General features: G+C 35.2%; 1 protein-coding gene across 6 annotated transcripts in view; it reads left to right on the forward strand.

The window, feature by feature from the left end:
- The window catches only part of CEP112 (centrosomal protein 112), a 400,471-nt gene that overhangs the window by 34,002 nt on the left and 339,904 nt on the right, over positions 1-26,565 (forward strand). For all 6 annotated transcript variants that reach the window (XM_055323886.1, XM_055323903.1, XM_055323913.1 and 3 more), the window contains 4 exons: positions 6,441-6,534; positions 8,385-8,462; positions 17,652-17,699; positions 18,403-18,480. In XM_055323886.1, the coding sequence (XP_055179861.1) occupies positions 6,441-6,534; positions 8,385-8,462; positions 17,652-17,699; positions 18,403-18,480 (298 nt within the window). The remainder of the gene's footprint in view (positions 1-6,440; positions 6,535-8,384; positions 8,463-17,651; positions 17,700-18,402; positions 18,481-26,565) is intronic.

Genomic DNA, 26,565 nt, shown 5'->3' on the forward strand with positions numbered 1-26,565 from the left:
CACATAAATAATTTAAGAAAGAAAAATCATGTCATCATCTCAGTAGATGCAGAGAAAGCACTTAACATAATGCAACAACCATCCATGATAAAAACTCCCAGTAAGTTAGGAATAGAGAGGAACGTCCTCTGCTCAATTTGTTATCCATGAAAAACCAAAGCAATTATACGTAAAGAAAAAAGTAGAGGACTTAACGTTCCTGATTTTTAGAATTAAAGCGACAGTAATAAAGATAGCAGTGTTGGTGAGAAGATAGATAAAGCCATAGATTAGAACAGAAATTCTAGAAATATATCTGCACATATACAGTCAATTGATTTTCCATAAAGATGGCAATGGAATTAAACAAAGGAATTAAATCAAATTATGAGGGAACAACTGGATATCCATATGGGAAAAAATGAAATGGGTTATAGACTTAAATGAAAATGCTAAACCTAGAGAGCTTTTTTTTTTTTTTTTAAAGATTTTATTTATTTATTCATATGAGACACAGACAGAGAGGCAAAGAGAGAAGCAAACTCCATGCAGGGAGCCCGACGCAGGACTCAATCCTGGGTCTCCAGGGTCATGCCCTAGGTCGAAGGTGGCGCTAAACCGCTAAGCCACCCAGGCTGCCCCAACACTAGAGAACTTTGAAAAGAAAACAGAAAGACCTTTGTGACCCAGGAATAGGCAAAGATTACTAAAATGAGTTGTAAAAAAAAAAAAAAAAAAACAACAACAAACCCAGAAGAAATAAGTTATAAACTGGACTATTTAAAACTTTTGTCTTTGAGAGACATCATTTGGAAAATCACCTGGCAAGGTACAGAATGGGAGAAAATATTCTAAGTACAAATATCTGACAAAGAACTGTGTCTAGAATATGTGAAGATGTCTTTACAATTGAAGAAAAGTAGACAACCTAATTAATGTGCAAAAGATTTTACAGATATTTCACAAAAGAAAATATATCAATGACTAATATGTGCATGTGAAAAGATGGTCACCATTATTCTTGATCAGGAAAATGAACATGGTCGAGTACAATGTGATATTACCACACATGCATTTGAATGGCTAAATTTTAAAGACTTAGAAAGCCAAGTATGCTGATGATGTGATGAAACAGGAAGGCTCATGCAGTGTTGATGAGAAGGTAAACTGGCACAATCACTTTGGAAAACAGTTTGTTAATTTTCTAGAAAGTTTAAGATAACTTACCATATGATTCCATAATTCTATTACCAGATGTTTAGTCAAGACAAACGAAAATGTATGTCCACATAAGTACTTGAATTGGAATGTTCATGGTTTTTTTCATAGTATCTGAAATGTGGGGACAATCAACATGTTCATCACATGAATAAATATGCAAGTTATGGTTCATTCATATTAGGGAATACTAATCAATAAAAAGAAATGAACTTTTTAAAAATAAGATTTATTTATTTGAGAGAGAAAGCACATGAATGGGGTGAGGGGTGGGGAAGAGGGTGAGAATCTTTCATGCAGACTCCCCACTGAGCATGGAGGCCCACAAGGGGCTCCATCTCATGATCCATGAGATCATGACCTGAGCTCAAACCAAGAGTTGGATGCTTAACTGACTGAGCCATCCAGGGGCCCTAAGAAATTAAATTTTGTTACATGTAACAATATGGCTGGATCTCAAAAACAATTTCTTCGGTGAGAGAAGCCAGACATAAAAATGTACATACTGTTTGATTCCATGTACATGAGATTCTATTAAATGGGAGTTGTCTGGGTTTGTAGGAGATTGACAACAAAGGAGCTTGAGAGAACCTTTGAGTGTGATAGAATCTGTATCTTTATTGTGATGGTTATATAAGTATTTGTCAAAATTCATCCAACTCTACATTTTAAGTGGATACAGTTTTATTGATATAAATTATACCTCAATAAACTTAATAAAAATCATATCCAGGTATTGTTGAGGCTCCTTGGTATGGCTTCTTCTAATCTAAACACCTGTGAACTAAAGGAACAAGTGATTTCCTCCACCTCCCAGCCTGGCTGTAGCCAACACATGGTAGAGAGCCTGGAAAGCTCCCATTCAAAAACCAGGGAAAATTAGAGACCCGTAGTGATGACGATTCTATAGCAATTCTGAAATCTAGCCAGGTATTTGTTTCCTGTTTCTTGATTAGGGTTTAGTGTTTCTTTATGGGGATGTTCCTCATCACTCCTTGCTCTGTCTTTTGGGCTCTTGGCTTTTCCCTCTGAATTATTATTATTTTTTTAACCATAAGGAATGATTTGCTTCCTTAAAGCTGAGTAGTTTTCCTAGCCTCCCTCCTGTTTGTAGGAATTTGGAGAATCAAATGTCTCTTTTCATTTTGAACTCTATCCCTTTCATATGAAATTAGTCTGATTCGTTGGTTTTGAGGCTATGTCTGTGTCCTTTGCCTTTCCTAGGCATACACCTTCTTATAAGCCATAGCTTTCAGAAATGATCACTTGCACTGAGTTTCAGTTTCCTCTCAAGGGCAAGGAACTCCATTTCTGCCTCTGGATTCTTGGTGAGTTTGACTTGTTCCTCTACTTTGGGGAACTTTGATCCCCTTCTACTTCTCCAGAGTCACACTTCCTGCCGTTTCTAGTTGTTTCTGGAACCAGAGCCTGGCAGATCTCAGGTTCCATCCCTTTCATGGCATTGCATTTTTGTTCTAGCTAAAAAAAGTGACATAGTAAGCTCCTCTTTTAAGCTTTTCTCTGATGCAGTCTTGACTGGCATTGTCCCTGCTATTTCTTTAATTATTATTTCCCCAGTTCCTATTTATTTACTCCTTCTGGAATTCATATTATTTCAGTGTTAGAGATTATGGAAACTATCTACTTTATCTCTTGCATTTTCACTTATTATAATTATCCTTTTGGTTTTTCCTGTGTGTTATCTGAATATTTCTTATCCTAGTTTTGTAATACACTGATTTGATTTTATGTTATTTTATACTTTATTTATTTTTTAAAGATTTTATTTATTCATTCATGAAAGACATAGAGAGAGAGGCAGAGATAAAAGCAGGCTCCATGCAGGGAGCCCAAAGCGAGACTTGATCCAGGGACTCCAGGATCACGTCTCGGGCTGAAGGCAGGCGCTAGACCGCTGAACCACCCAGGGATCCCCTTATACTATATTTAATCTGTTATTCTCTTCCATTATGATTTTGAAATTTGGTAATCATGTTTTTCATTTTTTTTTAAAGATTTTATTTATTTATTCATGAGAAACATACAGAGAGAGAGGCAGACACACAGGCAGAGGGAGAAGCAGGCTCTCCACAAGGAGCCTGATGCGGAACTCCATCCTGGACCTTGGGATCATTCCCTGAGCCAAAGGCAGATGCTCAACTGCTGAGCCACCCAGGCATCCCCATGTTTTTCATTTGTAAGCACATGGATAATAGATTGTTCATTTCCTTTTTACATCTGAAATATCCATTTGAATGACACTGGTAACACAAATTAAAGTTATATTTAGAAGTTCCCCGTATATCTATATCTATATCTATATCTATATCTATATCTATCTATCTATATATATTTATTTTGTAGGAGGACAGTTGGTCTTTCTTTAAATCTTACATGTCTTGTGTCTTATCTCTTTATCTTTATGGGGACACGTCTTTGTTTCTTTAGTATTTGGAATCAAGAATAATGTTGAGAGAATGGTTCTGGATTCCTGCTGAAATATTTTAGCATTAGGAAAAAGTGAAAGGGAGGAATTTATATTTCCTATAGTTTTACTCCTTCTGAGGAGGAAAGAGACATTTGGATGTCAGGGAACTTACTAACATAATTACTAATGTTTCTGTGTTAGTTTCAGCACCCTGAAATTGATCAAGCCACAGTCCCTCTCTTCTCACTGGCACAAGTACCATAACCGTGAGTTCCTATAATCATGTCCCCTGCACCAGTTGTAGGCTATGTACGAGCATCATGCCTTGCTGTTCTGTGTGGTAGACAGCACCAGTTACTCTTCCTAAAGAGGCTTATGGTGTTGAGCGTTGAGCTTTATCTTCTACCCTCCGTCTCATGGTCACTCTGACCTCTGGCTCCATCACTGTGAGTTTGAACGGTCTTATCTACTTTGAGTTCCAGTTAATGGTGTTTCCAGCTGGAGACAGTCTTAATGGCAAGAAACGGAACTTCTTGCCTAATGTCCATGTCTCTTGTGCCAGCCGGATTTTAGCAATGATATGGCCTCCTTCATTAGTTGTCTCAACTGCCAGCGCAAGAAGGTGGCTTCAAGCAGTGCCTCTGCTTTCCTTGGCCTGAATGGGAGCATGGATTAGGGACAATATAATGAATTTAGTGTGGGACACATTGAATTGTAAGAAAGTAGGGCTTTTCAGTTTGTATTTGTAATGGGGTTAGAGGTCGAGAGAGAGCAGTTTGGGTTGGAAATGTTGACTTCGTAATCAAAGCTCCTTGTTATTTGAAACTGATAGTCCTTTTATTTATTTATTTTTTATTTTTTAAAGATTTATTTATTCATGATAGAGAGGGAGAGAGAGGCAGAGACACAGGCAGAGGGAGAAGCAGGCTCCATGCCGGGAGCCTAACGCGGGACTCGATCCTGGAACTCCAGGATCGCGCCCTGGGCCAAAGGCAGGCACCAAACTGATGAGCCACCCAGGGATCCCCCTGATAGTCCCTTTATTAGCAGTTTGGATTGTCCAGAGGGAATGCAAGTAAAAGGGAAATAAAAAAGGTTAGACACAGAGTCCTGAGATTATAGCATACTTGGGGTGGTCAGGGAAGGAAAAGCTGCTAAAGGTTATTGTGAAGGAGATTTCCGAAGAATTGAATGAGAATGGGGGAAGAATGGTTCTACAGAGCCAGTAAATATGACTTCTTTAAAACACTGTTCCTGATGTTTTGGGGAGATCAACTAGGGTAAGGACACATAGTGGCTCATGTGCTTGAGCAACTAGGAGATCGTTGATGACTTCCCAGCACTTTCGGGATGAGTGGAAGTCAGATTGCAGTTGATTGAAAAGTATACGTCAGGTTAGGACATGGATCTAATAACTTATTTTGAAAACTTATGAAAGGAAAGAGGTGGATTGGTACAGAGGACAGCTACAAGTGAATTAAAAGGATATGTTGTTTTATGTATGCACCCTGTGTAATAAATAGATAAATGTTTCAGTCCTCTTTTTTATTAATATTTTCTATGAGAATTTCTTTTAATATTTAAGCATTTTTCAATTTTTAAGTTAGCTCTTTTTATGATTGTTTAATCTATTCTTAAAGAAGGACAGGCCAGTGCTTAGTATGATGTATCAGATTGCCTCTTCCTACATCTTTAGTTTTAAATGTTTATATCAGCTCAAGCACATGGGCTAATGAAATTATTCTCAAAATATTACTTCATCTATTTTCTTGTTTGTTCTTAAGTATTTGGATATCTGGGATATTGAGTAGGGGTATAAAAATTTAATAGCTCTCTTTAAAACAACTAGCCTAAGGATTGTTGCTCTTTCAGTGTTACTAACAAAAACACATTCATTGTCATCTTGTCTTTCTCAACTACTATTCTGTCTTTGAGAATACTTAGTATGGACCAGTATTTGTGAAGGGAATCGTGATAGGGCTTATGGTTAAAAGTTAGTGACTTTAACTCATTCTTTAATGGTTAATTTCCATTTTATGTATCTTTAAGGAGCTGTTCAGAGGAAAAGATATTCATAATAATGAAACTTTCATTGAAGTAGCTTGAGTAAAAATACATGAGAGACTCCAGGCTAAAGTAGAATATTGAGAATGGCATTTTTACACTATATTTTATATTGGAGAAAAGTCTTCTTGTTCAAATTCATTTGGAAGCTTACACTATTTTCCTATTTATACTGTGTTTACAACATTTTACCTGAATTAACGTGGTGTATTTTAAATTTAAGACTTTGATTTATCTGTAGTTTCTGACATGGTTTCAAATTAATCCAAATTTTCAGTACATGAAGATACTTAAATTTTATATATTTTAATGCTTCATCTTGATGTGCAACATGAATCCAATAACACTTACTAACCTTTTAAAACAATTATCCTCTCTGAGAATATATGTTTTATTTTTCTCTTGTTCTCTACCTTAGGAAAAGAAGGAGGGAGGAGAAAAGGTTTAAATACATGTAGTTAAAAAAATACATGTAGTTTATAATAGTTCCACTTAAAAATAGCACTTGTTTGTAAGCAAGTGTGTGGCATTTAGGTGACATTTTACTTATAGTTAAGCCTAAGTGAATTAAAACGTAAGAAATACAAATGGTTGTTATTCGCATTTATTTTTTCTTTACTATGGAAACATCATTGTTAAATATAAACAATCATCTGATATCCAGAAGAAAAAAATTAGTAATCCTAGATTTGAATGCCCATGTGTCCTCTGAATTTCCCCCATTCTGATTGTTACTATTTTGGTCTGTTAGTAGGGAGCAATCCACTGCGAAGCTCCAAATGAGATCCCATTCTATGAGTCCAACCTCCAGAGAAGATGGACAAAATACTACCCCAAAGAGTTGTGTAAGATCAGATTCTACTTTTGTTTGTTTGTTATTTTAAAATAATTCCACAAATGTTTAATTTCATGTTTGTCAAAATTCCAACAATTATTTGAAAACAGTGCATAAAGTCTAAATGTTTTGGTGAACACCCTGATAGCAAAGAAAATTGTGTTTGGTATATTCCACCTTGTTCCTTCTGCTTTCTCAATGATTCTGAGGCATCATGTGAAGCAGTGTGTTGTTTCTCTTGTGCACTGAAGAATGACTTTGGAAAGCTTCATTTTTTAGTTGTTTTTTTTTCCTTTCCCCTTTTACTCAGAGTATATGTATGTGGGTATGTGTGTGTGTATATAAATGATTAGACATCCAGTGGTCACAAATTTAAGAAACTGGGATTAATTTGTAGTGAAGTAGGGGACATTGCATTTTTGCTGAAAATGAACTATTTATGTCCTGAAATGTGAATGCTCTCTTGCATCTAATTACTTAACATAGTTTTGGTTTGAACAAGGTGCTAGTGAGCATTCCAGTTGGCTTTCTAAAGAGAAGAATTTTGTCTGTTTACTATGGCCTTTCTTTTGTAACTCTGGCTTGTCTTGGGTTATGGGACTTTTAGTTACAAAGAGATCATGTGTGATGCGTGACTGTTCAGCAAATATTGCTCCAAACATAACTCACTGCATTTTCTCCAGTGATAGTTTGGAACTTTGGAAAATGTTTTAAGGGCAGCGTGTTTTAAATATTTGTGGGTTTATTATCAACCATTACATTCACTCAAAATAAACAAGGCAGGTGCTTTTTCTTGAGAACTTCTTGTTCACAAAGAAAAACAGACAAGAAGCAGGGGACCAACAATATAAATAATAAGGAATTTAAATATGGTATATATAATAAATTCAACATTCTGTTCAATAGAAATTTGGAGATAATAAGATATGAAGAACATTTTAGTATATCTTTATCACTTCAGATAATTTAAATGATTATAGGTAAATAGATTTATTTATTAATAATGAGGTTTTTCTAAAAGCGTGAAAATGCTGTGCCAATAAATTTAATTTCAAAATACATTTTTTTGGCCGTACTGTAACATACACATTATTATTATACACAGATTTACTTTTCTAAGTTTCTAGAGCTTTTAGATCATTGCCCATTTCTGGGTACCAATTTTAGACTGTGTTCAGTTAATTATATTTTTAATCGGCTTTGATAAATGTGTAATATAATAAGTTATATGGGAGGAAAAAAAGCATGTAATTTTAATTTTTAAAAAAGTAAAATTTCACCATAATTGTGTTCTCATGATGTGAATCCAAAGCTTATTTCTCTTTATATTCAGTGTATGAATGAGAATTAATTTCAGAACAAAGAGCTTCTTGGACATCAACAAACTTCCCTGTTAACTAATTTTAAGGATTATAAATAATTCATCTTTTCAAGTGTTTCCCCACCCCCCTTTAAAGCTACTGTGGTATATACCACAATTAAAACTTTTTGCAAAAGAACTTAAAGAGAAGAATCTGGATTAATTTTTAAAAAGTTCTTTTGATGTGTGTTTTGTTTTAATCTAGTTACTATGCGAATATATTGGAAGGCACCTCATAGCCCTCAGCAGCTATAATAAACAGTCATTACTTAGAATTGAGAACTCTAGCTCAGCTGTGACATAAACCTTTCCTCTGAGGGTGATACACCACTACCAGAAAAGCACACAAAATTTTTCATTACTTTGAATGACATATATTTTGTCCTGTTTTCTGTCTTTTCTGTTTTCTTTTCCCCTCACTCCCCCTCTCCCTCGTTCGTTTTTGCTTTTATTTCTTCCTTCCTTCTCCCCCTTCTTGTCTTTTGTCTTTTGTCTTTCAGGAAGCTCATTCCAAAAAATCTGCTGTTTCTTTGGATGACAGTGACATTGAAGCTCGCCTTAATAGTTGGAATCTTGGGGTAAAAAAAAGTACTTGTTTTATGTATGTATATTAATGTAGGAGAATCGTATTATATTTGTAAAACATCTCAACTAATTCTATTTAGTGAATGTTATTGGATGTCAGCCATTCAGTACTGCGGTGGTACTGTGGGAGAAGGACTTTGAGTACAGGAAAGAGAAAGAACATTCCAAAGAAGCATAAAACAGCCCCTGCCCTCAACAAGCTGATTTTCTCATTGGTAAAATAGAAGATATACACATAAGTCATTAAATAATAATTTAAGATAGTATATGGTGAAATATTAAAATGAATTAGAAATTACAATACTAAAGTGGTGGAACAGGGAGGGAGGACTTGGAGAAGCAAGGTCATTTGGGTAAAAAAAAAAAATGGGAGATTTCCTGGATGAGCTGCCATCATGGGCAGCAGTTTAGAGATACAGAGGCCGAGAGGGGCATGGATGTATCTGGATAGCTGTGGAGGTACAGAGCTGGGAAGAGAGAGGTATGAAGGAACATGTGGTGTAAGTCACTTGACATGACGGGATCTTTGGGATTAATGTATGGGATTAGCGGGGCAGTGTTAATCAGGCTGGATTGTATTGGAGCTTTGATTGCTAGATGGAGTGATTTAGCTTTTACATTTTAGGCATAGTGAGCCATAGAGGTTTATTTTTTCCTTCCATGGTCCACTCTACATGATGCTGTTTAAATGCTCTGAGGAAATGAAAAGGGGTTTAGAGCAATTTTTATCACATTTTGTTATTAATTAAATAATTTGTAATTTGAAAATTGAAAAGTATAGAAAATCAGAGGAATAAAGTATGTTTGAAAATCCTAACACTGAGAGATGGCTTAACCTTGCGTTCTATATATCCTCCCTTTCTTTTTTCCCCTGTATTTACACAATTAAACTTTAAACAAAATTGGGGTTATAAATATTATTTTGTGCTGTTTTAAATTTGCTATAGGTTTATAATAGTTCTATAAATATGAATATTAACAATAGCACTAATTTTTCTTTTGGATGGGTATTACATAACTTATTTAAGCATTCTGTTATTTTTGGACATTTTGGTTGCTCTCAGTTTGCGGCTAATATAAGTAACATATAAGTAATACTGCCGTAAAAGTTCCTACAGATTCTTTGTATACATTTTTGGTTGCTTTCTCAGGTTACATCCCTTCCAGGCACCTGCCTCCAGAAGGTATATACCAGTTTATTCCCCAACTAGCAGTATATAAGATTATCTATTTCTTACTTCTTCACTGCACATTAGGGATTGTTGTTTTGAAAAACGTAAAACCTTTCCTCCTAATAATGGTCTTTAATGAAAGCAGTGCTTTAGGAAAATTGACTTGGTGGCATTTTGAAGGTTGTGTTGAGTGTGAATAGAAATTGGAGAAAGGGAACCAATCATCTTTTTGGTGTTTGTGGTGAATACCACATTAGTATGATTTCTGTGAAAATGGCAAGTATTGAAAGAAAAAACATTTCAAAGAGGGTAAAAGATGCTAGTGACTGATTGGTGAGCTGACCAGAAGGGGCACCTAAAGGTTTACTTCTAGGAAATGGGAACATTGGTTCTCTGTCAGCTTCATGAGACTCGAGGGCTGGAATCCTATTTCGTAGTCACACGGTCCCGGGTGGTGGCTGCACCCAGAGGCTGGACAGCCGGTCTTCAGGGGACAGAGTAAGGACAGCTGGCTCCTGCAAGGGACATGAGTAGAAGGTAGGGCATGGATAAGAATTTAAAGCAATGTGAATCTCCTAGCCATTTTGGGAGCATGTTAGCTAAAGAGAAGAGAGAGAATTAATAACAAGAGGGGAATAATAAGTCAAAAGAAACACACTGTTATGTTTGAAGGTGGAGCGGAAGCTGCCACTGGAGGGCAGGCCTAAGTTACGAGTGTGGGAGAAGAGCACAGGAAATCCCCCAGAAAGAAATTTTTTTGATATTTGCCAGAAAGCAATATCAAAGTGAAAAGTGAAATCCTGGGCTATCCTTTAAAACTTGCCTTTGCCCTTAGCCATTTGAAACTTCTGATGTACATTTCTTAGCACAGAGAGTACTTTGCCCGATTATTTAACTGTTCAGTGGATTGAATTCATATAATAAAATTAAAATAAAACATCTAAAATATTTTGAGGTAATGCTTGAAAACTAGGTCTGCCTGGGTTTGTTTCACACTTTTATTGTTCAAAGGATACACTAACATTGTAAAATATGAAAGTCTTGCATTTTTATATATTTATAACATATATACATTAATCAGGCTGAACTATATCTTTTGATCACAGTAGAATAATTTAAGAATCCAGTGTATTAAAAAGCTTTGATTTTAGTTTTGTATGAGAACTTGTGATGGATTTTTTTTCTTTCTTCCTGTGAATGATGGTTAATAGTAGTTAATTTTAGTGCTCTATACCAAGCGTGCATTTTTTATATTGCTGGCATGACTTTCATACGCCTTCGTTCAGGTGCATTAGATGTTCTAGAATTTGAATTTTCTAGCTTTTGTTAAAAATACATTTTTTTTCCCTGCAAATATAGTCTTTCTTTCTCCCGGGAGTGTTAGTATTTTTTTTTTTAAGGAATACATAATTCAAATAGAGAGATTTACTTATTAAACCTAGCAATTAAATTTTCCTCCTGTATTTTTTTCTTACTCTTTAAACTTTTAACCTTTAGTTTTGGGGAAACTTTCTTACTCTGCCTTATAATTGATATATTCCATGCTTGACTGTCTTTATGTAAATTTTTTTTTCTGTTTTATTTTTCTGAGGCCCTGGTAGAGGGCTGGGAGGAGGACTTTCCTGGGCCTTCCATTCTAGTTATTAGTCACCTGCCCACTGCCACCATTGGCCTATGCACTGACTGTAAAATCTCACTCTCACCAGGAGCAGAGGAATAGTGAGGACTCTCTTTGCTCCTTTGCCCCAGAGCAGGATCCAGGAGGAGTATGGAATTAGCACAGGGATCGCTCTCAGGAATAGGCAGTGGGAGCTGGGTGAGGTTAGCAGAAGTGAGTGCCCCTTAGATCCCGCAAGTAGCTCCAGCGGGTGGACAGCGCCCTAGAGTTAGGCAGACCCACCTGGAGGTCAGGGGCCATTAGGGAGGAGTGAACCTTTCTGCCGAGGGCTAGGGGTTACCTGTGAGCTGTTAGCAAGTGGGGATATGCCTTTACTGTCCTTGTGGGAAGCCTGGCTGGTCTGCTCCCTGGGGCCTCCTTCACTGTGGCTGTTGGGAACTGTCTTAATCAGACACCGGGGACAGCTGTCAGGCTGGTGTCGCAGACAAAAGAGTAAGAGTAAGACCAAAGAGTAGATTGAGATGAGCGATTCCAGTAGATGAGCTGCCCAACTTGGTGACCCTCAGAATTACGAGCTAAATAAAATGGTTATAGTTTGAAGCTGTGAAGGTTTGGGGTAATTTGTGGTGTAGCAGAAAGCTAATTAATACAGGTACTGCCTAATGATTTTCTGAAGTGACTGTGCTGGTTTTCATCATCATCAGCAAAGTGCTGGCTTCTGAGAGTCTACTTTCTCTTCAATCCTTGGTATGGTCAGTTAATTTTTTTTTTTTTTTTTTACTTAAAAAAATTTAGCCTTTCTTAAGAGTGGTTAGTAACATTGCGTTATGTGGTTTTAATATGTATTTTCCTGGTGACTAACACAGTTAGGTGACTTTTCCTATGTTCGTGACAGTTTAGATGGTCTCTGGGAGTCAAGTGCCTACTTGTGGCTTTGCCAGTTTTTCTGTTGGGTTGTTTGCCTTTTTCATACTGGTATGTCAGAGCTTTGTATCTATTCTGGGTAAGAGTCCTTTTGGACTAAGTATAAATAGTTTCTCCTACTTTGTTGCTTTCCTTTAATCTCTTACTGGTGTCTTTGATGAACAGAAAAATTAAATTTTAATGCAGTTCATTTTCTCATTTTTTCATTATGTGATTAGTGCTGTTTTGTGTTCCATTTAAGATCTTTGACTACCTTAAGGTCCTGAAGATGTTCTTCTCTGTTTTCCCCTAGCAGCCCTATGGTTTTACTTTTTCTATTTAGATTACATCCCATCTGGAGGTGATCTGGGTATATGGTATAAGACAGAGTGTTAAGATTTATTTTTGTTCCTTATGTCTATCCAGGTGACACTCTCACATATTGTAAAGACTCATCCTGCTGTACTACAGTGATATTTGTCTCATAAATCAGGTGACAGTACATGTCTTTCTGTTTCCATTCTGTTCCTTTGGCTTATTTGCTTTTCCTCATGCCAATAGACTGTGCCTTTATGTTTGTATTTAATTTGTGCTCACTAAATGTTGAAATGTGAGTAAACTAACGAATGAGCCTCCATTTGTAGTATTATTTCTGAGGAAAAACGTTTTTCAAGTTTTAAAATGTTGACTTAAAAAACATTATTTTGGAGCATAATTGATTTGACATTGAGGACTGAATTTATTTTATGCTATTGAGAGAATTTTGGCAGTTCTGACTGATGCCATGACCTAAAAACATTTATTTTAGTTGTGGTGCTAGTAATATATTGCTTGGTAATGTCCTTTCCTTTAAGGTGGCTAAAATATCAGATAAAATATCTATCTATTTTTCTAGAATCATAGAACATCTTTAATTGGTCAACATTAGTCTATAGGGGTATTTGATCAGTTTGACCAAAATCCTGAATAATCCAAAGAAACTGGCAGAGCCCTTTGTAACCAAATTGGCTAAAACACTAACCAAAATAGAATATCAAAAGCAGTTTTCATTAGAAAGAATTCAGATATCTGTATTTGTGTCTAGTTTAAACTATTACATATTTTATTACTGTGATTCTATTTGCTCTTTAAATAAGAAGTGTTTGGTCATGTGATTCATTCCTGCTATTGGAACTTCATTTTTTTGGCTTTGTTTTCTGTATAATATTTTGTTAGACTTTAGTGTTTCACATAAATCCTTTCTATCTTCTATTTTGGACATTCTTTATTGTGGTCTTCTTTCCTGAGGTATTATAAGAGAACAAGAAATTTTCTAAAAGAACATGAAAAAAATGTTAAGACTGTTTACAGATTGCTTCAAGTCCATTACTGGTGGGTTACAAAGTGGGAACATTTAACTTCAAAGCACATCTGGCTGCTGTTATAAAATCAGAAAATAGATTGCTTATTTCCCCCAAATAGATGCAAGAACATGCTTTACTATGGATAATTCTCATTACATATTGAAAGTGGTAATGAGACAAACTCAGTGTATTGTAAATGAACAACAACAGATTTATATATGTTCACAGTGTTCATTATTGTTTTTAAATATTATAATAGACTTTTTCTTTTCTTTTTTTTTTTTTTTGGTCAGCTTGAGAAAGGATATTTATGATAACAGAATGAGTCTTTAACTTCTGTATTTAAATGGCTTTTAAAGATGCAGAGGATGAAACAGGAGTCACTTCTCCATAGTTGAAAGGCTACATTGTAATTAGCTAAACCAATATTTTGTACTCCGCTGTAAATGTAGAGCTGTGTCAAAATAAGTCACAGATGGTTTTCTTGGCTTTGGTTTTAAATTTTAAGCTTAATTAGAGCTTGAGCATCTTTGAGAATTCCGTTTCCCCCGCCTTTATTTTTCCCCTTCTATTTAATTCTGCTTCATGAATTAGGGTTTTATATATTTGCAGATATGGGTGTGTCTTTGAAGAACTTACTTTCTAGGCTGTTTTTATCCATTCCAAAAATAGAGAATGGTTACTTACTTTTCATATATATACCTTCAGACAATAAATATTTATTGAGTGCACTTTGCTGCCTCCTGGAAATTTGCTGCCTCTATTTTTCAAAAAGCTGTGTATATATAGTACAGTGTTATTTACTAAATGTGCCTCTTCCTCTGGTATGATATTTAAGTGGGTTTTATTATTATCTCCACTTATTAAATGTTTTCCAAAGTAAATGTACAAATTCATACACCCACTAGTGGTACACCATCTGAAACACTTTTATTTTCAGATTTTTAATGTGTACCAATCAGGTGGCTATAAAATGCTATTTCACTGTGGTATTACTTTACATTTTCATTGGAAAAGATTGCACATATATTCATATGTGTAGTAGTCATACAAATTTCTTCATCAGTAAATTGTGTCTCATATTTTTCCCATTAAAAAACCTATATTCTTGGGATCCCTGGGTGGCGCAGCGGTTTGGCGCCTGCCTTTGGCCCAGGGCGCGATCCTGGAGACCCGGGATCGAATCCCACATCGGGCTCCCGGTGCATGGAGCCTGCTTCTCCCTCTGCCTGTGTCTCTGCCTCTCTCTCGCTCTCTCTCTCTGTGACTATCATAAATAAATAAAAATTAAAAAAAAAATTAAAAAAAAAAACCTATATTCTTTCATTAAATTTTAAAGACCTTTTTTACATATTTTGAGACTGATAATTTGTTCAAACATCTCCAGTTTATGGTTTATCTTTTCATTTTATTTATGATATATTTTTTGGAGTAAGTTCTTGCCTAGTCAAATTTATTAATTTTTTATTTATGCTTTTTGGATTTTTTTGTCTCTTGCGTAAGAAATCTTTTCTGTTTTGGCCATAAGTCATTCTTTTTTTTTTTTTTTTCCCTTAGAGAGCAAGTGAAGGGGAGTGGGGTATGGGGTGAGGAGGGGCAGAGGAGAGAGAAAGAGAGAATTTTAAGCAGACTCCACACCCAGCATGGTGCTCCATGAGGGGCTCAATCTCACAACCCTGAGACCATGACCTGAGCTGAAATCAAGAGATGGATGCTTAACCAACTGAGCCACCCAGTGCCTTAAGTCATTCTTTTAAGTTGTCTTCTGAAAGGTTTGGGTTCTGCTTTTATTTACTTATTTTTTAAAATATTTAATTTATTTATTCATGAGAGATACAGAGAGAGACCAAGAGAGGCAGAGACACAGGCAGAGGGGAGAAGCAGGCTCCATGCAAGGAACCCGACGTGGGACTGATCCTGGACTCCAGGACCACGCCCTGGGCTGAAGGCAGGCGCTAAACTGCTGAGCCACCCAGGCGCCCCGTAGGGTCCTTTCTCTATAGCTCTTCCTTTCTTTCCCTTCACCATGGAGAAACTTCCTTCCAAGGGGCCTGTCTCTCCTGCAGAAGTGGTTCCCTCCTAAGAACCTTCTCTGGTTCTTTATAGTTTTTCACACCCTTCTTTTGATTCTCCTGTCTCCAGCTCTCTGATCCATCAGGTTTTTTGTTCACGTAAGGTAGACCACTCTCCTTCTACAAGTCAATATTTGATGACACTTATATTCCAATACCACTGGGACCCTGAGGCACTTCCTTTTTGTTCCATTCCATCACTCTGGTTTAGCTTAGGATCTTATTCTGCTGATCCGTGATCTTTCTTTGGCCACTTAAATGTAAGTCAAAGGTTTTAGTAATTTCTCCTTATTATGATGTAGGCATAGGTGATGGGTGTTTTTATGTGCTGTCTTTGGTGATCTTTACGGGTTTTTGAGGATGGGGAGAGAAATATCAATTCAGACAGTTGTCATTACTTTATAGGAATCAGCCTTCAGGCAAAAGAAAGTTGTTTTGTAAATTACTCCTTATCTAAGTGTTAAAATATAGTTAACTTTTCAGATTCTATCTGTTGCTAGAGAGGCTTTTATGTTTTTTTAAAATGAATAATCAGTTCTATTTTTAATTTTGTTGCCTCTGTATTCTTTTAGTAGTTGGTCCTTTATTCATCCTTATCTTTATTATCAACTTGGGCATGGATTATCTTCTATGATTATTAACTATAATAAATCGTTTGAGGAGCTTTCTGAAAACATAGTGAGATTTTGGAGGAGTAGATCCTGATAATATATGTTTAACAAAGTTTGTCAGTTGGTGCCAATGGTATACTTCAGGGTAAAAACAATTATCCTAGTTTGAAGTCATGGTTAGTGTTATGTTTATGTTATTGTACATTTTGAGATTATCTATGTCATAAATTATAAGTTTAAGATGTCAGATTATAATTTCATGATAATGATTTTTAATTATCACTTCATTTATGAATGAAATAGTTGAAATAATAATGAATGTTTCTAATTTATCATATAGTATATTCATTCACTAAATATTTCCTCAAAAGCCTACTATGAGTTAGATATTATGCTATTTCTAGGAATACAAAATTGAGAAGTCATTATCTTTGCATTTATTGTGCACAAAGGCAGATGTGGAGATTTACTGATAAACACTTAGAATGTGCTATGAGAGACACGCTAGGATAGTTTAGAAGCTTGATAAGAGGGTGGGATCAGGTACATTTTGCCCCTTCCTCCCTCCCTCCCTCCCTCTCTCTTTTCCTTCCTTCCTTCCTTTCTTTTTAATGAATATTTGTTGGGCACCTACCTGCCAGGCCCTGTGGTAGATGCTTGGGATAGATGGGTTGTGACAGTCATAATCTGTTTTCAGAGTTTTTACTCTTTTATAGAAGACAGATGTTTGATTATAAAAGGGTACAATTGAAGTAGTAGAAACTTAATTAAATTTCCTGGGGAAGAGTCTTGAATAAGTGAACAATAAGAAGAAGTTGGGAGAATGATTTCATAGGTTGCAAAGATTCAGATTTGGGAAAGAATGTAGTGCTTTTAAAGGTAAAACAAGACGTTTGGTGTTCTTAGAGTACAGGGTATACTGAGGGGGTAGATGAGCCTGGAAGGTAGATATAGGAGGAGTCCCAAAGCAATTCTCTACGCTATTAGAGAGGTAATTCTCTACCTTTTCTGGAGGCAAATATAAGGATTCATGCACTGAACCTGCCTGGCTGTGTAATAATTAAATTGAGCCTTGAAAGATGAATAGGTGCATGCTTGTTGAGGTTAGAGGGGCATAGAGTTGTGCCTAGGGGTAGAGGGGCACAAGAAGACTACTGTATTTCAGCAGTGTAAGTCACCAGGGTTCTGGGAATCTAAAACGTGATGGGAGGAGTAGTGGAAATGAAGCTGAGCGGTTAGGCTGTGAGAGGATCACGATGGTGCAAAGAGTTTATGTTTTATATTTTATTTGTTAGTGGACTACTAAAAATATATTATGCAATACCCATCCTAAAACACTAAGTATTAAGACATATAGAAAATGTTTTCATATACCAACTTAATTCTGTATTTTATCAAATAATTAAAACTCAAAAATAGTATTAATAATTAATAAATTATTAATTTCTATCTTGAATTTTCAGATAGAAAATCCTCGATACCTGAGACAGAAACCAATCCCAGTTTCTTTGGTAGGTGAGAATTTCATTGGACTTTTCCTATGGACAGATTTTTTTTAAAAAAGATTTTATTTATTCATTGAAGAGGGAAAAGAGAGCACATGCACAAGCTGGGAGAGGGGTAGAGGAAGAGGGAGAAAGAATCCCATGCAGACTCCACAAGTGTGGAGTCTGATGTGGGGCTCCTTTCAATCCTGAGATGATGACCTGAGCTGAAATTAAATAGAGTGCTCAATTGGCTGAGCCACCTAGCGCCCTCTTATGGACAGATACTTTTCTTTTTCTTTTTTAAAAAAAAATTTTTTTTAAGATTATTTATTTATTTATTCATAGAGATGCAGAGAGAGAGAGAGAGGCAGAGACACAGGCAGAGGGAGAAGCAGGCATCATACAGAGAGCCTGACATGGGACTTGATCCAGGGTCTCCAGGATCACGCCCGGGGCTGCAGGCGGCGCTAAACCGCTGCACCACCAGGGCTGCCCTGGACAGATACTTTTCAATCAAGTAATCATTAAGTCATTTACAGAAAAGAACACTAGTCCACATTATGAAGTTTAATAGTCTTATTAATCCTATCACTTGCGGATGAATAAATCACTTTTTTCTCCAATGTTCGTATTATTATGATGAGAACTTCAGGGAATTGAGTTTCGTTTTGGGTTAAGGATAAGCCAGGCCAAAAAAGTATTGAATAACTCTTACTTTATTCAACAGGTGACTCCCAAATTCAGCCTGAGAAAATCCAGCAGTTTCCATGATGATCATCTACTCTCTCGAATGCATGAAAAAGAGGTAGGATTGAGATATTTCTGATGTATCAGATAATGAACATGATTTTTGTTTTTTTTTTGTTGTTGTTGTTGTTTTTTTTAATTTATGATGGTCACACACACACAGAGAGAGAGGCAGAAACATAGGCAGAGGGAGAAGCAGGCTCCACGCACCGGGAACCCGACGTGGGATTTGATCCCGGGTCTCCAGGATGGCGCCCTGGGCCAAAGGCAGGCGCTAAACCGCTGCGCCACCCAGGGATCCCCTGGTTTTTGTATTTTATATAATATGAGTTTTCAGGTCTTCGAATAATGATGCATGGTAGGAAGAGGTTGTCTTTGGTACAGATGTAAAATAATGATGCAAGGGTAGGCAAGTTTTTTCTTTTTTTTCAAGCACATTCCCCACTTTGTGAGAGTGTGCTGAGGGGCTCTCTTCTGAGTATCCATTCCTGCTTGTCAGGACCTGGGAGGTGGCAGTTTTCAGAATCAGTGTCTTTGACATCAGTGAACCCCTCCATCCTGCCATTATCTCAACTTATTTTAATGTATTTTTCTAGTTTCACTATTCTTACTGTTTGTACTATTTATTTTTATTTATTTTTTTTAAATGTTTTATTTATTTACTTATTCATGAGAGACACAGAGAGAGAGGCAGAGACATAGGCAGAGGGAGAAGCAGGCTCCTTGCCGGAAGCTTGATGTGGAACTTGATTCCAGGACCCTGGGATCATGATCTGAGCCAAAGGCAGACTCTCAGCAACTGAGCCACCCAGGTGTCCCTGTTTGTACTATTTAAATTGATCTGCTAAATTAAGTTATGCTATGGCTAGTATGTAACATAATATACTATCTTTCTTTGGTCATTTGAAAATAGAATTATCCAAGAGGCAGTATTGTTTATTGGTTAAAAGCATAGATTGTGGAATCAGAAATACCTGGATTTAAATCCTACTTGTTTGCTGTGTGAAAATGCGCAGATACTTGCCTTCTTTGTCTAATTTGGGAGATACCCGCTTTAACAGGATGAGTATGAAAATTCTGTAGTCTGCAAATAACTGTATGCTTCACATATAGTAGATATTAAATGAAAGTGAATTTGCTTTATTATTTTCTTTTTAAAATTTCTGGGGATCCCGGGGTGGCACAGCGGTTTAGCGCCTGCCTTTGGCCCAGGGCGTGATCCTGGAGACCCGGGATTGAATCCCACGTTGGGCTCCCTGCATGGAGCCTGCTTCTCCCTCTGTCTGTGTCTCTGCCTCTCTCTCTCTCTGTGTCTATTATATGATAAATAAATAAATAAATAAATAAATAAATAAATAAATAAATAAATAAAAATAAAATAAAATTTCTATTCTAGAAAATTTGAAAATCATCATTATTTTTATGTCTGCTTATGACACCAGTGAAACACTTGGATTATCTGTGTGGTGGTAGAAGACAGTTAGATTAGGAATCTGAGAAACTATGTCCTTAACTTGTCTTTATCATTCTCTAGTCATATTACCCTGGGAAATTAAGAATATTAGTTTAGTTTTTGCTTAAAAAGGAGATAATTATTGATGTCACAGGGTCATTACCAAAATTAACGAGAATGAATATGCATGAAACTTGTAAATTGTAGTTTATGCAAATATGAAAATGTTATTGGACTTAGTTTTAATGTTTCTAATAAATTTAATTAAATAATTGTGTCTTTCATTATTTTTTTTTTTCATTTTAATAAAGATGCTTCTAAGTTTGGTGATTTTCAACATGAAAGGGTTTTCTCACCACCTTATTTATAAAATCATAAAAGACATTGATTTTTTTTTCCTTAGATATTCCAAACAATAGCATAAGAATCTAATTTAATTTTTGTTGATAATGGAGGAGGAAAGGCAATTTTTTCTTTTAAATTTCAGGCTGGTGGAATTATTGCTGCTGATCTCAGTAGATTTGTCATTTCACGCCTCCAGTGTGAGGCATGGAGACATGTAGAGTTTTGTTTCCTGGTTCAATCTTAGTGTTTAAAAAAGCTGTTGGAATAAAAAGCAACTACATTTTAAAAAGCCTTTGAGGGTAATACTTCTCATATGCAGATGTATCTTCTTTTGAGCTTTTATTTTGCATTTCTTTCTTTTCCAAATTGTCATTAACTGTTTTTACAAGTCATTCTAAGTCATCCCTAACCACTTTTCTTTTTACTTTTCTTTTGTACTAATTCCTACTCTTGAGGCTGCTTACTATAGAATAATTAAAATAATTGAAGGGAAGTACTGGCCTTTTTAATCTTTTGGGGTCTTTGATGAAATAATATCTTTATTCTTTATGATGACACCTTGGATCAGGCATAAGCATACCAGTGTGTGTTGAATGAGAAGAAAAGCATTTAAAGCTGTCGTGTATTAATTACATCAGACATTCATTTTTAAATGTGTGTGGCTTTATTTTTTTCCACACCCTTATGTTTTTCTTTTTCTTTTTGGCATACTGCAAAAATATTTTTGGCATCATTGAGAAGTTTGCATGTAAACATCAACTTACTTCATATCTTAAAATATATCCAGTGCATATATTTTGGCTAAAGTAATCCTTTGTGCAATTACATAGTTGTTTTGGCCTTTTGAATGAAAACTTTTTATCATATTTTTTTCTCCTTACTAAAATATTTAAAAAGTATATGGTGAGTTGCCCCAGTGTGAGAATTATCTGTTTCATCTTTCTTTTAAACTAGTATAATTATAATTGGTGGATTTTTATTGAAGACATTTTGGAAGATAAAGAGATATGTAAAGAAGAAAATAAAATCACCCATAAAACCAGAACCTAGAAATAAAAATGCTGGCAAAATATTGCATTGTCTTTGTTTTTTTCTTTATGTATCCTATAAACACAATTTTTTCCTTAAAAAAATTGAGATGATATATATTGTTTTGTATATTTTGAGTAATTTTTATTCTATTAAATATTGTTCTTAAGCATCTATTTTTAATGGCTGTATTATATTTCAAATTATGGAAGTATTCTCAGTTAATTTAACTTATCCCTATTGTTGGGAATTGAGATTTTTTAAAATACTTTTACTAATATAAATAATCCTGGGAAGAATATCTATAATGTCTCTATATGCATCCCTAAATATTTCCTTGGGGTAATGAATTATATCTTACATGATAAAATTGAATTGGAGGATTTCTAGAAGTTTAGTATCATTAATAATTTAACTTAAGAGTAAAAATTAAAACTTGGAAGCTTATTGAAAATTGTATTTTACTGTAAGATACAAGTAAGGAATTTATTGTGTACAAAAATGAAAAGGAAAATAAAAAGACAAGAGCCACTTGAAGGCAGAGGAAGTAGCAGTTTATATTCCCTTTTTTTAAAAAAGATTTTATTTATTCATGAGAGACACAGAGAGAGAGGCAGAGACACAGGCAGAGAGAAAAGCAGGCTCTATGCGGGGAACCCCATGCAGGACTTGATCCAGGGACACCAGGATCACTCACTGGGCCAAAGGCAGGCGCCCAACCGCTGAGCCACCTAGGCGTCCCTATATTGCCTTTGTAAATACGAAAATACTAATTATAAAACACATATTTGCAGGACAAAAATTTTTTAGCATTTTCATATTTGAAATGAACAATACCAATCATATTGTTTTGTTATTTTTGTCTGTTTCCTAGAGATATTTTACTAACTTGGATTTTTTCCCTAAATTTAAATACATAGTTATGTTGTGATATGCATAGTTATCCTCGAGGATAGTTCTATATCTACTTGCTTAAGTCACTTTTATTAAACATTTACTTGTGGGCATGATGATAAATGCTTTTCTGTTTTGAAATTCGTAGGGCCTTGCATGTCTGTGTAAGAAAACCCTTATGTGTCTTGTGCATGTTCTCATCGAAAAATGCTGAGTGGTGTTCTAAAAATAATAAAGAGCATTATTTAAGTGGGTTAATTTTATTTTTTTATTTTTATTTTTTTAAAATTTTTATTTATTTATGATAGTCACACACAGAGAGAGAGAGAGAGAGGCAGAGACATAGGCAGAGGGAGAAGCAGGCTCCATGCACCAGGAGCCCGATGTGGGATTCGATCCCGGGTCTCCAGGATCACACCCTGGGCCAAAGGCAGGCGCTAAATCGCTGCGCCACCCAGGGATCCCCAAGTGGGTTAATTTTAAATGAAATGTGAATTATTAAACATTTAATCTTCATTTTCTCAACACCTAATCTTCATTCTTTAGAGGTAATCATCGCTGAAAAGTGTGTATTCTCTTTAAAATTTTTTATTAAGGGATCCTTGATATATATATATATATAGATAAATTGTTCAGGAATCACAATGACAATATAATGAAAACATATGAAACTCTAAGAAAAGACAGCTCACGAAAGTGAAATTAAAACACACAAAACAGGGGCACCTTCCACTCAGATAATGATCCCAGGGTCCTGGGATCCAGTCTGGCAACAGGCTCCCTATTCAGCAGGGAGTTTGCTTTTCCCTCTACCTAAATATATATATTTTAGCAATTTCTATATTAAAGAATTCTGGCTTTTTTTATATTTCTTCCAAGCATTTTTTCTATGTCTCTTATTTCTGGTATTTTTTTATGTATACAAGTTTTCTCTTAAAAGCTAAATCTGTCAACCTTTTCTCTAGCTTGTGATTTTTGTATCATACCTAGAAAAACATTTCTTATTATATGATTATGAAAAAATTCACTCATGTTTTTGTCTCTTTGTAAATCATATTTTTATCTCAGATCTGTTTCACAGGCTTTTGTTGTGATGGTAATCTAGAGCCATCAATTTTAATGTTAATAATAAAAAATTTAGGAGGTTGCAGTGCTTAAGTTAAAGAAGGCAGTAAGTGTGGAGAGAATTGATTGGTATGAAATTTTATACAGATTACAGGGTTCATTTGTGTCATGAAGCATTTAATGAAGGATTTACTTCTGTTTAAACTTTAGAGAGTTCTAAAATAATTAGCTTTTAGAAATCAAACTTTATAAAATACAACTTTCATTTTAAATTTATAATTGTGTGGTAAATACCATGTATGTTAAATGACTAATATTAGCAATATTATTTTATTGCACTTAAAGACTTGTAGTAGGTTTTCTTTTGGTGGTTAAAAATAAACTTATAAAATATTTAAAGATGTTCTTTTAAATTTCCAATTAATTTTGGACATTATGGGAAAACATGTTTAGAGACAGTGATCCTTTATTTTAACTGTAGCCTATCATTCACAAACACACTTGAACTTGTTTGCCTTTGTTTTTTTTTTCTTTTTTAAATTTATTTTTAAGATTTTATTTATTTATTCGTGACAGACACACAGAGAGGCAGAGACATAGTCAGAGGGAGAAGCAGGATCCCCGCAGGGAGCCCGATGTGGGACTCGGTCCGGGACTCCAGGATCACAGCCTGAGCCGAAGGCAGACAGACGCTCAACCACTGAGCCACCCAGGCGTCCCAAACTTGTTTGCCTTTTTTTTTTTTTTTTTTGTAAGTTTATTTTTTATTTATTGGTGTTTGCCTTTTTAATTGCTAACACATTTCCTGTGATATTATATCACAGAATTCTGTGACAATGAGCATCATTAAGAAGTGGGTTTTTTTTTTTTTGGTATTCTTAAGAAAGATTTCTGACATAGTTTAAGTTATGTGGAAAACTGTTGTCACTGGAAATGAAGTATGAGACAGCACAAGGGGAGATCAATTTTTAGAGCAACCATCAGTTTTCAGAGAGCAGATGGTAGAAATTGCTCTTTGTGGAATAAAATAGAAAATTTCCTTTGAACTTCATCTTCACTTAAATTTAACATTCTAACCTATTGTATAAAAAGGGATGTTGCTTCATTCTCGCATATGATGCCAATTATATATTTTTACCTTTGTGAATCTGCTAATTAAAGATAGAATTTAAATAAATCCAAGATAGCAAATTTATATTATCAACATAGCAAATGAGAAAATCGATATTTTAAAACATTTTGTATGAATGTAAATTCAGATACACAGTCTCACAATGTATGATAAATAATTACACAAAGGAATGCCATTGTAAACAATATTCAGGCAAGGAATTAGATCACTGCCAACATCCCAGAGGCCTGCAGCCTGACCATTCCCAGACATAATTGTTTCCGTCTTCCTTAGAAGTAACTACTGCAGTGCCTGGTGGCTTAGTGGGTTAAGTGGAGTCCTGGGAGGAGCCCTGCGTCTGGCTCCCTGCTTAGTGGGGAGTCTGCTTAAGCATCTGCTCTTCCCCCTTCTCTTGCCCTCCCCCTAGTCATGTTCTCTTTCTCAAATAAATACATAAATAAATCTTTAAAAAAATAACTACTATCCTGATTCTGATAATTTACCACTTTTGTTTTTAAAATTGATTTTATCACCAAAGCCAGCATCCTTAAAAATGAAAATATTTTTATCTTAGTGGATTTTAAACTCCATATAAATAGAACCAAGATTTATATATTCTTTTACATTTGCTCAATATGTTGGTGAATCTGCCACCTAGCTTTCTATTAAATGAATCTGCCATAATTTTTTGCCATTTTGTTGATGAGTCTACTCTCATTTTTGGCCTTTACATACAGTAATGCAATTAATTAACATATAGTGTATTATTAGTTTCAGAGGTAGAGTTCTGTGATTCATCAGTCTTATGTAACACCCATTGTTCATTACATCACGTGCCCTCCTTAATGCCTATCACACAGCTACCCCATTCCCCCACCCACCTCAAGTACAAGAACTGATATTTGTTGCTAATGATAATATTAGAATTTTGGAAGCTCTGTCAGTCACTGTGAGCTTGAGAGCTTTCAAATTCTAAGACTTTTCTGGTGAGATTAATAGTGATATTAACCAATGTGAAGTTTTGGTGTTGTACAATGAAATTTTCAATATTTGGAAATCCACATAACTTATTGAACTGATGTTTTCACAATGAGTAATGTGCCGTCATAAGATCACACCTGGGTAAAAAGTCCATCCCAAGTTCAAGGTAGATCAACAGAACTTACTGTGACAGAGCATGAAAAGTTTCAGATTCTACAGTGCAAGTACTTGCTAGTGTTGGCTTACTTAAGAAGACTATCCACAGTTATCCAAAAAGGTTACTAAAATACTTTTTCCTTTTCCATTTACATATTTATATAAGGAAGCATTTAAGGAAGAATGAATTCCAATATTATACAGATTCTTTGAGATAGTAGAGGAGGCAGGAATACTTCGGAATTCATTTTATGAGGCACCCTGACACCAAAACCGGAAGAGAAAAAAATTAAATCCCAGGAAAATAAAAATATAATAGCAAAATTCGTTATCAGTACACTGAAAAAAGACTTTTAGTTAATAAATGATGCTGTTACAATCTTTCATTTACCTGGAAGAAATTAGAATTGGATCCTCATCCTCTAAAAACAAAATGAAACAAAACAGGTTCTGGATGTAGTGAACAATCTGTAAGTGCCCCCCAAAAGCCTCAAAACAATAGAAATGTTGCAAACAAAACAAAACAAACTTTTAGGAATCAGAAGATTTTTCTAAACTAAAAACCTTCCCATACCTAGAATGTATAAAAGAAATAATGGTATTCAACTCAAGTGGAATAAAAGACTTTGTACAGTAAAAAATATAACAAACACGATCAGTAGAGATATAATGGATTTTGGGGAAATATTTGGGATAGATGGTGTGTTAATGTGGGAAGCACACCAGAAGTTCTTACTGATCCACAGAAATGTTATCAAAATTATGACAGTGTATTTTCCAGAAGATTAATATAGACCCAGCATGTGTAAAAAGGGACTGAGAGAATAGTTTTCAGGGGAATTCAAGTCAGAGTAATAATGAGGTAACCACTCTTATAGGGGAAAGGTGAATTTACCTTTATTTACTTTATTTTATTTTTATAATTGTTGCTGTTCAGGAAGAGGCATTTATATTCTGCCCTGTAGGCACTTGAATTTACCTTTATCAGAGGGCAAAGTTTAGTGAGATATATCCACCATTGATTCATCTGCCTGTCTTTTTAGAATTCATACCAGAGAAGCCAAAGCCCTGGTGTGTAGGATGCATGTATGAGAATTATTTTGTGGTGG

Source organism: Nyctereutes procyonoides, unplaced genomic scaffold (genome assembly GCF_905146905.1).
Source record: "Nyctereutes procyonoides isolate TBG_1078 unplaced genomic scaffold, NYPRO_anot_genome, whole genome shotgun sequence".
Classification (NCBI taxonomy): Eukaryota; Metazoa; Chordata; class Mammalia; order Carnivora; family Canidae; genus Nyctereutes; species Nyctereutes procyonoides.